Source organism: Bactrocera neohumeralis, chromosome 4 (assembly GCF_024586455.1).
Source record: "Bactrocera neohumeralis isolate Rockhampton chromosome 4, APGP_CSIRO_Bneo_wtdbg2-racon-allhic-juicebox.fasta_v2, whole genome shotgun sequence".
Lineage (NCBI taxonomy): Eukaryota > Metazoa > Arthropoda > Insecta > Diptera > Tephritidae > Bactrocera > Bactrocera neohumeralis.
The window spans coordinates 21,262,183-21,274,767 of record NC_065921.1 but is presented as its reverse complement, the minus strand read 5'-3'; the positions used below and the strand labels follow the sequence as shown (position 1 = coordinate 21,274,767).

The following is a 12,585-nucleotide window of genomic DNA, read 5'->3' as shown; positions in this document are numbered from 1 at the left end:
ATTTAGACGTGTTTTTCTCAAAACTATTCACCGTTATTTCAAAAATATTTTTTTTTGATATTTTGAGCAGTTTTCACTTTAAATGATCGCTAAAAGTTTTTAAATTAAAAAAAAATTATCGGCGAACGATAGGTGAGAGGATTTGATTATAATTGACTAATTTTTCTTGTTTTTTTTATTTTCGGATATTTTCCAGCTGAGTTATGGTGAACACCACAAAGTGTTTTTTCTCAACACGTTCTAGGAGAAGCGCTGTTACCGGCTTATGCTTCAATATTTCTGCATCCAAATTAGCAAAAAATTTCTTTTTTTACCTTAAAAGCCTTACCCCCTTAAAACAAATTCTCACCTTCTCTTCTACTTACATATCTTCTAATCTACTTTAGGGAAGACTATATGGAAAGTGTTTGAAGTTCTTCATTCTTCATTCTCTTTCGCAATGTAAACTAAGCCAATGATGAATGTGTTTACTAAATTTGGTTCTACCTCAACCATATATCTATATTTGAAAATAGTACCCTCCTTATGTTGTATCATTAAAAAGAGGTGCCCTGCAAACAGGAAGTCAAGGTAGTAAAGACATTATAGCAGGTAACAAGTTCAAATCTGAAAATTGTTTAACACTTGTAGGGAATTCGTGCGAAGCGTATTGAGAAAGGTTATGCATTACGAATCGTACGAGTAAATGAATACCAAAAATCTGTCGAGTACAAAACTTATAAATTTGCTACTACGGTGGAATCACAGGGTGAATTACGTAAATAAACGTATTTTTTGCGTATTAATGTGTATGCTTTTACGACTTTTCTAAATACTTTTTTCATTTTTCAAAGCAAAGCTACTTGATTTACTTCTGGTTAAAGTATTTCATTTATTTCGCTCCGAAAACTGGCTAAATTAGCTTTTTTTTCTAACACTAATACACTGCTGAAACTTTCAAGTAATAAAAAGCAGTTGAATTCTTGAAAAAATATTTCCTAAAATGTACATCTAAACATTTTGCTGTAAAGCTTAAATAGAAATACCTTTGATAAGCAGAGGGAAAAATAAATATTATATGAAAATATAGAGATATACATAATAAATATATAGTAAAATATGCTAGTCGTATATATAAAACATATATATAGTATGAATGGGTACGGAAGTGTGTACAATATTGTTTGTAAAGTAAAAATGGTGAAATCACCGGAAAGCATTAAAACTGGCAACTCACTTGCCACACTCCATCCATCACTACGCAACAATAATACTTACCGGAATGCTTGCAGGACGGTGCGTGAGGGTCCACAGCTGCCTTGTATGCTCGCCGGTGCCTTCAGCTTAAGCAGCACGACGCGCACAATATTGCATAGAAATAGCAAATTAAGAAAAATGGAAATACAAACGGGCACAACGAGAATATTCTCGAAGCTCGTGCTATGCATCCAACAGCTGGGCGGGCAGAAGCGTGCAATTAATGAAAATAAAAGAAGTGTGGAAAACAAAATGATTAAAGTTTTAGTGAATTTTAATGAGCATCAAATTGGCAGACAGCAAAAGGGTTGGCAATTCAAGGCATTTGCTAAGGCAATAAGAAGATGAGAATTATGCAAATCATAGTATGCAACGCGCTTGGAATCGTTGTTGCTTTTGTTTTTTATTATTGTATATTTTTCACTATTAACTTGAATGCCCTTTTGCAATTGTCAACTCGTTGCTGGTTGTTGCAATTTATATAAGCAATTTATGTACGGACGCTTGTACTCACTGTTTGACTTCATCGCCGGAGCCGCCGAGGCCACGCGCCAAAGCGTAAATGAAGATAACAATTGCCGGCGTGCCCCAGCCGAGGGCAATCAGCCATTTCACCAATTTCTTCTCCGATATGAAGGCGGACACCAGCACCGTGTGCAAGTAGAAGCCCTCGCAGAGCATCCACGAGTAGTTGGTTAGCAGGAAGTAGTGGAGTATTATGTGCAGCGCAATACAGGGTGGCTGCGGAGGAAGAAAAAATCGCACACATGTGATAAATGAAAGGTAAATGTAACATACATACATATGTACATATATTTAATAGTGTATATGTGTGTGAGTCTGCCTGCTTGTATGCAGCAATAAAATAGTTGCTATGGTAACTATTATTGAAATTGAATTCGTTTGTGGAAAATTGAAAAAAAATCGCAATGAAAGCGCCGTAAAGAAGCTTTGCATGCATACATACACGCCTGCGTGTCGCACCTACACGCACGTAATATTTACGATTATTTTGCGAATTTACTGCCTGCATGCAATTACAGTATGCAAATTTCTTCAGCGAACATATGCAAAAGGATAACTTTGCAATTGTGTGTGTGTGTGTATAAAGTGAAATTTCGTTTTTTCAAATGTACAGTTATTGCTCTTTGCGCCGCTGGCAGCAGTTTGTACGTGTGGCTGTGTGTGTGTAGTCTGTCACTTACCGGACTCCGTTTCAGCATCTCCGTTTCGGGTATCACGACGAAGTACCAAACCAGCCAGAGTGAATTGTTCGCGGCGAAGGATGTGAATAAATTCATGTGAAGTGTTATGCGCGCACATTTCAGCGATCTGCAATGGACGGTAAGCGTAGATGAATTATTAGCCACTGAATGTGCAAAAGTGGTGGCAGTAAAATGTTATTGTTTGTTTAAAAATTAAAATATGTCGGATTAAAATGATTTCATTTTTGTGAGTAGAGATGTGAAAATATGAAATTATTTATAACTTACAGCACAAGAAACGACCTTTTTTACAAAATTTCTTTAAGAACACTAAAATTAATTATTCATTATTTTTATAATTTTTTTTTAATATCTTAATTTAGCAATTAATTCTACATATATGTATATTTTAGCAATACATATACATACATTAAGGAGTTTTTTTAACTATTAATATTTTGCCGTTCCATCATGAAATTTCCTTGGAAATACCCTAAAAAAAATTCCCTGAAAATTTGAGCCCTTAATATTAACATTAAGGACTGGACCAAGGCATGAACAATTTTCCATAGAAAAAACAGGACAATCGTGATTTTTTATCTTTAAACTTCTATAGCTCAGAAGCATTTTATGGCATCGCTTTGACTTTAGACACATATTTCTCACAATTGAAGACTCTACCAAAGTGCCCAGTGTGACAAAGTCGAAACTCACACCGGCGAGGTAGTACGGGGCTCTAAACCTGACTTTTTCACGAAATTCGCATTTTTTTTTATCTCGTAAATACTATAGAAAAAATGTATATATTACTATATATATGATTAATACTTCTCGACATATTCGGCTTTTTAATAAGTCTTTATAGAATTTTATAGAAATTCCATACAAAAAAAATATTTTGCATGACAAACTTGCATTAAAGGATATATATATATATAAATGACCAGAAAAATAAACTGAATCGACTTAGCCATATCCGTCTGTTCATTCGTCTGTTCTATGATTATATATTTCTTCGACATGTTTGCACACGCGTTTTTTAAGTAAGTCATTTTATACCACCACTTTAAATTTCATATGTGATGGTATGTAATCAAAAAAATCTACGAAAACGGGTAAATAAAAGAAAAAATTTAAGATTACGCCTCGATTGTTTCACTCGAATATATTTGTAAAATTATTGCCATATATTTGTAAATAATTTTTTTAAAGACATTGGTAACAGAAATTCGATTAGCACCAAATTAATTGGTTGAACCCTTGTTCATATAAAAAGAAACAAAAAAAGAAAGAAAATGTTTTTTGTAGTTGTTCTTTAGTAGGTTAATAAAAAACACATACTATTTTGAGCAACAAATAACAAATGAACCCCCCTTGGCCCCAATATACTTGTGCTAACATTTTTTCCAATTCTCGAAACACTTGTTAAAGTAAATTTTCGGAAAAGTCTTCAAGGCGCGTAGCGATTCTGATTTAATGTCTTCAGTTGACTCAAAACGATTTCCCAGGAGCGGTCGTTTGAGTTTGCTGAATAGCCAGAAGTCACGAAGCTAAATCAGGCGAATACGGTACGATATTTAGCGAAAAACTCAAGAAGAATCAATGCAATGAATTTGTTAACGTCCGGTCGGAAGGAGTTCGGAGTGCACCACACTTCGATAATCCAAGTTTGACGTGTTTTTTTCAGCTTCGGCTCACCTTTGCCACGATATTCGGCCGATTGATCATATGTTTCCATGACATGCTGGTAGTCAACGTACTTTCACTTTTTTTAGGCCAATGTTATCTTTTTTTCTTTTCGTACTTTCACTTTTCGTAGATTCAAATTATATTTCGAAATGGTTTTCAATGATCCTTCCGATATTCCAACGATGCCAGTACGATCTCTGACTGCTAATCGTCGATTCTCAAGCATCAATTCCTTTATGTATTTTATTGACATGTTGATAATCAATTAATGTTGATGGCCGTCCTGGCCGTGGTTCGTCGTCACCGCGTACTCGACCCTCTTTGAATAATTTGTACCAATCAGAAACACTTGCTCGCGACAAACAATTATCACCGAAAGCCTTTTCTCGTTTCAGCACCATAAATTTGATTCCACACACAAAATTTAATGCAACTTCTTTCTTGATTATTTTCGCTCATCGTAAAGATTGCCGAATGCATTTTATGTTCCTCAAAAAGACAAGACAACACTAATGATCATTTGGATGTGACATTTGGCACAGATTTCACTGACGGACATACATACCAACATAGAAAAAAGATATTTTAACGAACGATTCGCGCGAAATTTAACTCAAAAAGACTTCATATATTTTGCTCACAGTGGTATGTGTATACGTATATAAATCTATTTATTTTTTTGTTGGACATCATTCGCACACATTTCTCAAAAACAAAAAAAAAAAATTATATGAGCCACTGCATATTTAATACGAGAAAGTCAAAGCAAATTTTGTACCAAAAAAATTGTTCACAATACAGTTGTATTGATATTGTACGAATAATTAGAACAGATATAACAAAGAAATATGTGCAATAAGTCAAAAATTATGCTTACCTTAAAGTGGTCAAATATGAAATAAAATCAAATAGCACAAAATCGAACAGTGAATGTTTTAAAACAAAACAAAAAACACGCACAACACTCAAACCACTCTTACGAAAGCTTACCATACGAACTAATACAATGTACTAAGCGAAGAAATGAAGATCACAATAATTTATATTGAGTCTCTCCCACAATTTGCGAACTTCGAATTATGCAACAACAAGCCTTCAACAAACTGAGAGAAATGAATTTTGGTTGCTATTGTGGCGAAGATGAGAAATGGCAAATACAAATCACAATAACAAACTACATAAAAGTCGCTGAGTGCAATTTTAAGTAGGAACAATATGGGAATTGAAACAGGAAATATTTTTGCGCCAAGGTCATACAGCAGAAGATGTTACATATTAATTTTTTTTGCGCATTTTAATGTAATAACAACTATTGATAATTTCTGATCGCCTGTTCATGCTATTTTTCAATACAACACAATACAAAGTGCACAAAGCAATTTTTATTGCCTAAGAAGGTAAAGCATAAAGGAAGAAAATGTAAAGGCATTTTAAGTGCAATTTCACTTTTTGTAATGGGTTTGAGGAATTTCTGATATTGGTATCCCTTATTATTGGTATTAAATAAAAGATATTCCAGATTATATTAAAATTTTCCAAAAGCTCGTTCCACATCCTTTGAAAAGGAGTCATGAGAGATTTTATGCTCGAATTAATAACTTTGAATACTTTTGAGGAGCAAGGAAAGCGCCTCACAGCATACAAAACCGCATTTGAAATAAAGCGCAGAAATGAACACTTCTGCTAAATATCTACAATATTATACATATGTATGTATATACGATTATGATAAAATGTAACACTTTATATTTTCCATACAACAACTCTCGTTATTTCTAGCGCATTTTATTGAAGTTTCTAATACGAGTTTGCGCATTCAAAGGCAATGGACAATACAAGCAGCACCATTTAGCTGAAACCCATCTCGCCGCCTGAAGGCGTTATTCATAATTATCGAAATGCCAAAGCCAGTATTGGAATTGACTTCATAAATGCAGATAAAATATAATAAAATAAAATTATACGAAGCACGCTTAGGGTGTCACAATGACGGCGAAAAAACACCACCGAACATTTATTGAAGGTCTTGAGAAAATGAAAAAATATCACAGAATAAATTTAAATTAATCTTCAATCTGTTATTTATTGCAGTAAGGTTTTATTTTACTGGATTTATTTTAGAAAGAGATTTTTTATTGATTTTGTTTTTTTTTTGGATTCTGTTCTCTCATACGAAATTTTAATCGGCGAAAATTGGTATTGAATCGAACAATCACTTGTATTTACTGCTTATTGGGTATCTTGAAGCAAATAATTTGGTTGTCTGGAACTTACAAATGAAGCTATTTATCAGCATTTAAATTTCTATTTCCGTTGGAGGCATAAAATGTATATATGTATGAATTATTGTATCTACAAACCTAAATTATATTAAAAATGTAGAATGTTATGAAAAGTAAGGTTATTTAAAGGATTTTTTTGAGTTTGAATTTACTAAAAATTTTATGATTTTAAATAAAATTATAAAAAATAAAGAATATAAAAGTACACGTATTTAGTATACGTAGTTGGAGGAAGGAGTCATGTGTAGAAGTTCACGCAAGCGAGGAAAGTTCTCTGAGCACCATTCACTTGGGAATGGCCAGAAAAGATTCTTTTAAACATGGCTCAAGCCGCTCACGACTCCCGGTCTTAGACCAAGGATCCTCTGGGAAGTCAAGCGTGACCAATTTTGAGACTTTTGCTTAAAGTGTTCGAACTTGCGGAGAAAAGTGAATTCATAAAATATAATAATTTTAATTTTTGGAATACAAATATATTAGGGTGTTTTAGATATATTAATTTTTTTCAATCCATTTCCTCCTACTCCTGTAGCAAATAAAATTCTCCTACAAGTTTGTCATGTACATTATTTCTATGTATAGTTGTTGTCATTTACGAGATATATACTATACAACATGGGAGTTTCGGGGAAGAATCAGGTTTAGAGTACTACATCGCCTGTGTGAGTTTCGATTTTGTCGCAATGGGCACTTTTGTAGAGTGTTCAATTCTGAGGAATATGTGTCTAAAGTCAAAGCAATGCCATAAAATGCCTCTGAGCTATAGAAATTTAAAGATACAAAATCACGATTCCCGTGTATTTTCAATGGAAAATTTTTACGTGCCTTGGTCCAGTCCTTAATATTAATATTAATCTTATTAAACATTTCATTTTTGTCTTAAATACTAAAAATATAATGCATAATCAAAGTGGCTTTATATTATTTTGTTCGGGTTATTTAAAATATGTTTGAGAAAACTTGCAAAATTTATTTATTTTTCCTAAAACTAAGCATAACATTAATTGAATTAAATATTTATTCGAAAAAATAATAAATAATAGCAAAATTATAGGTTTTTCTTTCATTATTGAGCTTAACGAAAGTGGCTTTATAAATATTTCGCTGGGTGTAGCAGAGACGTAAATAGCTCAGTTTAGGAACGGTACCTTGATAGGACCATAAGAAATGGCAAATAAGAAAATGCTTCGGAAATGGCCATAGTTCAAAAAACCATAATTATTTAGAGATTATTGCAGAGAAAATTCACCGAAAATTACGAAATAATATCAAATATTGAAATCCTTCAACGATATCAGTCCATCACTCTTAGACTTATTGTTGACGCCCCTTGGTTTGTGGCTAATGATCAAATACACAAAGAATTAAATATTAAATATGTTAAAGAAGAAATAAAAAGTATAAGCACAAGGTATGTTGAAAAGCTACATGGTCATGAAAATGTTCTGGCAATAACTCTACTGGATAATAGCGATACAACTCGAAGGCTTAAAAGAAATCACGTTTTAGATTTACCTTTTAGAGATTAAACTTTGTAAATATTGTAAATAAATTCTTAATTATAGAATTTTGAATATAATAGCTGTTCTCACTGGAGTTCAACTATTTATGTTATAATATTATTTTTGAACTAATTTACTTATTGTCTTATTGATAGATTGTAAATAAATAAATGAAAACAAAAAAAAAAATAATGGTCTAAAAGATCGTGAAAAGTCGCTTCATGTTGTCATAGAATTTATTGCAAAAATTTAAAGTACATCTTTCGTATTACGTTTTAACACTCTGAACAAGGCATATTAAGTTTGCCACTATGTTTGCCATACCCAAGAGGAAGCTTCGGAGACTATATAAAGTATCAGGATGATGAGCTGAGACACTTACGGGTTTCTGCCAAACTGTTCGTCTGTGTATGGTATACGCGAATTAGTCCCTGAGCTTTACATAAAGTGAAATTTAGTACACGTCCTTTTCTCTTCAAGGAACTACTAGTTTTCAGAAACGTAATATCGGTGTATCAAACTCACGTCTTCGTATGGGATCCACGATATCTTAACGAAATTTGACATGGACTATTTTCCAAAGAAGTGCTACAATTTTCGCATATATTGTTTAGATTGGACCACTAAAGCTTATAGCTGCCATTTAAACTGACCGATAATACTCCTTTATGATGTAAAAATCCACCTGTAAAGAGTATTATAGCTCCGGTGCAACCAAAGTTAATATTTGTTTAGCGATAAGGCCCACTTCTGGCTTAATGGGTATGTAAAGAAGCACAACTGCCGCATTTGGGACGAAAAGTAACCTAAAGAAGTTCAAGAGCGGCCATTTCATTAAAAAAAAACAACGGTTTGGTGGTGTTTGTAGGTCAGTGGAAACATCGGTCCATATTTCTTAAAAAATGATGCCGATGATAACTTAACCGTCAATGCTAACCGTTATCGCGTTATGATAACCGACTATTTGTTACTTGAAATTGAAGCTCGTGATCTTAGCGACATTTGGTTTCAACAAGACGGGGCCACCGCATCGCATCAATTAATAGATTTATTGAGAGAATGTGCAGTTAATTTCACGTTTAGGGCCGGCGGATTGGCCACTAAGATTGCATAATATCATAGCGTTAGACTTTATTCTGTAGGGATATGTAAAGTCTAAAGTCTATGCGGGCAATCCCGCTTCGATTCAGGCCTTGGAGGAAAACATCACGCTTGTCATTCGCAAGTTACCAGTCGAAGTACTCGAACGAGTCAAAATAAATTTGTGTATCATTATAAAAATATTTCATAATATTCCACAAAAGTTGCATTAAAAAATAGTATAATATTTACAAATGAAACAAAAAATTTTATTTTCACTAATACTTACTTGAAATAAGTGTATATAGCGAGAGATAGGAGTATCGCTATAAGGGATATGCCATAACCAGTCTTATAAAAGAGATTAATGCTGTGCTTCCACTAAAATAAAAAATATTAAAAGTTCATTAAAAATTGTATTTTATTAAAAATATGGAAACAAAATATTGCAAACAAATTTTTCAAAATTCATTGCTAGCATATCGAAATAAATTTCTTGTTATAAATGCATTTTATATATTTATTATGTAGAATATATTTTTCGCATTGAATAAAAAAATAATTAATTTTATTATTTCCTTGGAAATATTCAATAAAGTCGAAAAGATCCTCAGATCAGTTAGCTTATGAAATGAAATTAAAGATAATGCTTAAATGTTTTCAAAAAGGAGATTTATGTACAAATACGAACTTTAATCAAAATGTAAAATTTTTGGTTTTATTTATACTAAACAGTTTTTGATTTTTTCACTGTATAATTAGGAATTTAGTACAAGGTATTTATGCCGGTATGTAAGCATTGAAAAATTTTTATTTTTACTAAATGAGATTTAGATTATGGATATTATTGATATAGTAAAAACCCAACTATAATAAATTCCACTTAAAGCGGTAAACATTTAACCAAGCAATCTTATTCTAATTTAATTTAATTATTCTATTTAAAGTGGATTGTATTAGAATTTTCACCATATTTTGTATATTGAGTAGCGCGACATCAATTATTAGATTTAAATGCAAATAATAATATGCTAGTATCATTTATAAAAGCAAATGCTCTTGCCGCGTAAAACATAATTTGAGTTGAGAAAATTCTAGTTTTATATTCATATTATTTTTTCACATTCTACTCACCTCTAAATCATCGAAATTAATGCAGGTCGTGTAATTGGACCAGGTCTTATTCGTGAGCGGATGTTTGTACCACTCACCGTCGTTTCCGCATTCCTTATGCGCAAATCCTGTGTACGGCAAACGGAATGGCACGTGTGGCAGATAACAGCATGATATTGCAGGTGGTGTAGAGGGGTGCGGATGCGTAAGAAGAATACAAAATGTGGAATAAAATTTTAATGAGTTTGTTGTGAGAGTATTTGCTAAGTGCAGCATATCTTTTATTATACACATATAAAAATGTAAGTAATTTGTACGCAGCACATGTGATGAAATATATAGAAAAGAATATTTGCGGAAAATAAAATATGCATTTGTGTAGTGAATGTTGTTTATATATACATACATATATATATATGTTATATATATTATATTCTGCTAATGATTGCGAAATAAGGTAATTGCATTTTTCTGTAGCACCGGTGAAACCAACTGCCACCGCATACTTACTTTTTGCTTTAATGAATATTAAATTGTTTTTGCTTTTGCGTGCACTTTGAGTTTTCATAAAAACTTCTGCAGGCACTTTTGAACTTTTCAAGTTTATATGCTTCATAAATTTGTGTCTGTTTTGTGTGCATTTAGGCGTGAACGCATGCTTTTGCCATATTGCAGTCAATGCATTCAAGCAGAATGTTACGTATACGCCACAGCCAACACGTTGTTTTGTGGGTGTGCTACCGCATATGTAAAAGTATGCAGTGCGCAGTTGCATAGGTGTGCAAGTGGCAATATTATAGCGTATAAAATTACTATGAATATGCTTGTTCAGCGGTTTGTGGCTGTGTCTTTTGGAAATTTCGGTTTTGTTCGATTTTATTGTATTTCTCGTTAAAATTTTGCAGCAAGCGTTGTGTGGCAACTCACTTTGCGGTTTCTAATTAAATTTTGATGCTGAAATATATACTTGCGCACAACTAAATTCAAGCATTATAGCTCTCATTTAATTGTGTAGTGAATTATAAATTTTGGAAGATAGCTGACAGTGAAGTTGAAGCTGTCACTGTTCAAATACTAAATGCATTTATGCGAACGCATGCATTTTTCTGCTTAATGAAATGAACAGTTATTCCATATTTCCTAGAAAACTTTGCCCTGAGCGTCGAGTCTTTATTAGAATTTTTGGTATGAATCCTCATAGTGTTTTAGTTGAAGAATATGTAGATCGAATCTTGAGAGCTTTTTTGTTGAAAACGAGACAAAAGAAACAACTTTATAGAGAGAATGTAACAAATTAGTTTAATTTTCGTGTACTTTTTTCTTAAGCAGCTTAACTAAGAATTAAACAAAGACAAATTAGCAAGTATACGCAAAACATAAAACTTCATATCAAGGCTCTAGTCTATGATTTTCAAGAAATCGATTTTTTTGGCATAAAATACAATTACGAAATCACATCAACAAGGTATACAAAAAAATTGTAGATGGCTGTAAAGTGAAGTTTTTCGAGATAGCCACATTCTTAAGGCTTGGATGCAGTTAAGGGTGGCGTTAAGACCGAAGGTCGGTAGAAGTTCTCATGTTAATGCTAAAGATTTCAAATTTACTGCTACTATAGTATATCAATATGCCTACTGCAAAAGTTGTGTAATGATTGGAGGAGCTCTTATCCATAAGGAATATGCGGTAAGGACATTTCGCGTCATTAAGGGAACACTCAAAAATGTGCGACCAGAAGCGGCCTTTATTCTTTGGGCAGGTCGAACTTGCCCATCCTCTCGATAACTTGAAGTACTTGGACATCAAATAAAGTTTTCATGGAAGTTAAATGTTGACAAGTTATGTTCTAAAGTAAAAAGGACTTTTTGAATCTAGGACCCCCTGGTGGCGCCATCTATTGACGACTGTTGCGATAGAATCCGCTATCTTTATTGAGTGAGAATTTCATGATATTTCATGATTGGAAGTGAAGATATTGCGTTTTAAGTGTCAGTATGTTTGTGTTATCGGTGCGAAAATGAGCTTCGAACAAAGAGGCAACATTAAAGTTTGTTTTAAAATTGGTAAAACTTTTTCCGAAACGTTTCAATTGATGAAGGATGTTTATGGTGATGATTGTTCATCTCGTAGCAGAGTGCACGCGTGGTTTCAACGTTTTCAAAGTGGTCGTGAAGACATAAATTACGATCAACATGCGGGCCAATCAGAATCCGTGATCACCGGAAATTCCATCGAAACTGTGCGTGAATTCATCAAAAATCAGCCGAAATCATCATTGAAATTCATGGAAATGGAATTGAACATCTCCAAAACATCGATTTATCGCATTTTGACTGAACATTTGGGCTTACGAAAGGTGTGTGCACGGTTTGTTCCGCACAAATTGACTGATGACCAAAAATTGCTCAGAATCCAACATTCGATCGACGCTTGTGACCGATTATTTGACCAAAAATCACATTTTAACTATTAATCACT

General features: G+C 33.0%; 1 protein-coding gene across 1 annotated transcript in view; it reads right to left on the bottom strand.

The window, feature by feature from the left end:
* Nucleotides 1-12,585, bottom strand: part of LOC126756957 (calcitonin gene-related peptide type 1 receptor) — a 184,965-nt gene that overhangs the window by 27,516 nt on the left and 144,864 nt on the right. Inside the window, 5 exon segments of the mRNA XM_050470466.1 lie at nucleotides 1,258-1,434; nucleotides 1,751-1,977; nucleotides 2,442-2,568; nucleotides 9,284-9,375; nucleotides 10,129-10,235. Coding sequence (XP_050326423.1) covers nucleotides 1,258-1,434; nucleotides 1,751-1,977; nucleotides 2,442-2,568; nucleotides 9,284-9,375; nucleotides 10,129-10,235 — 730 coding nt within the window.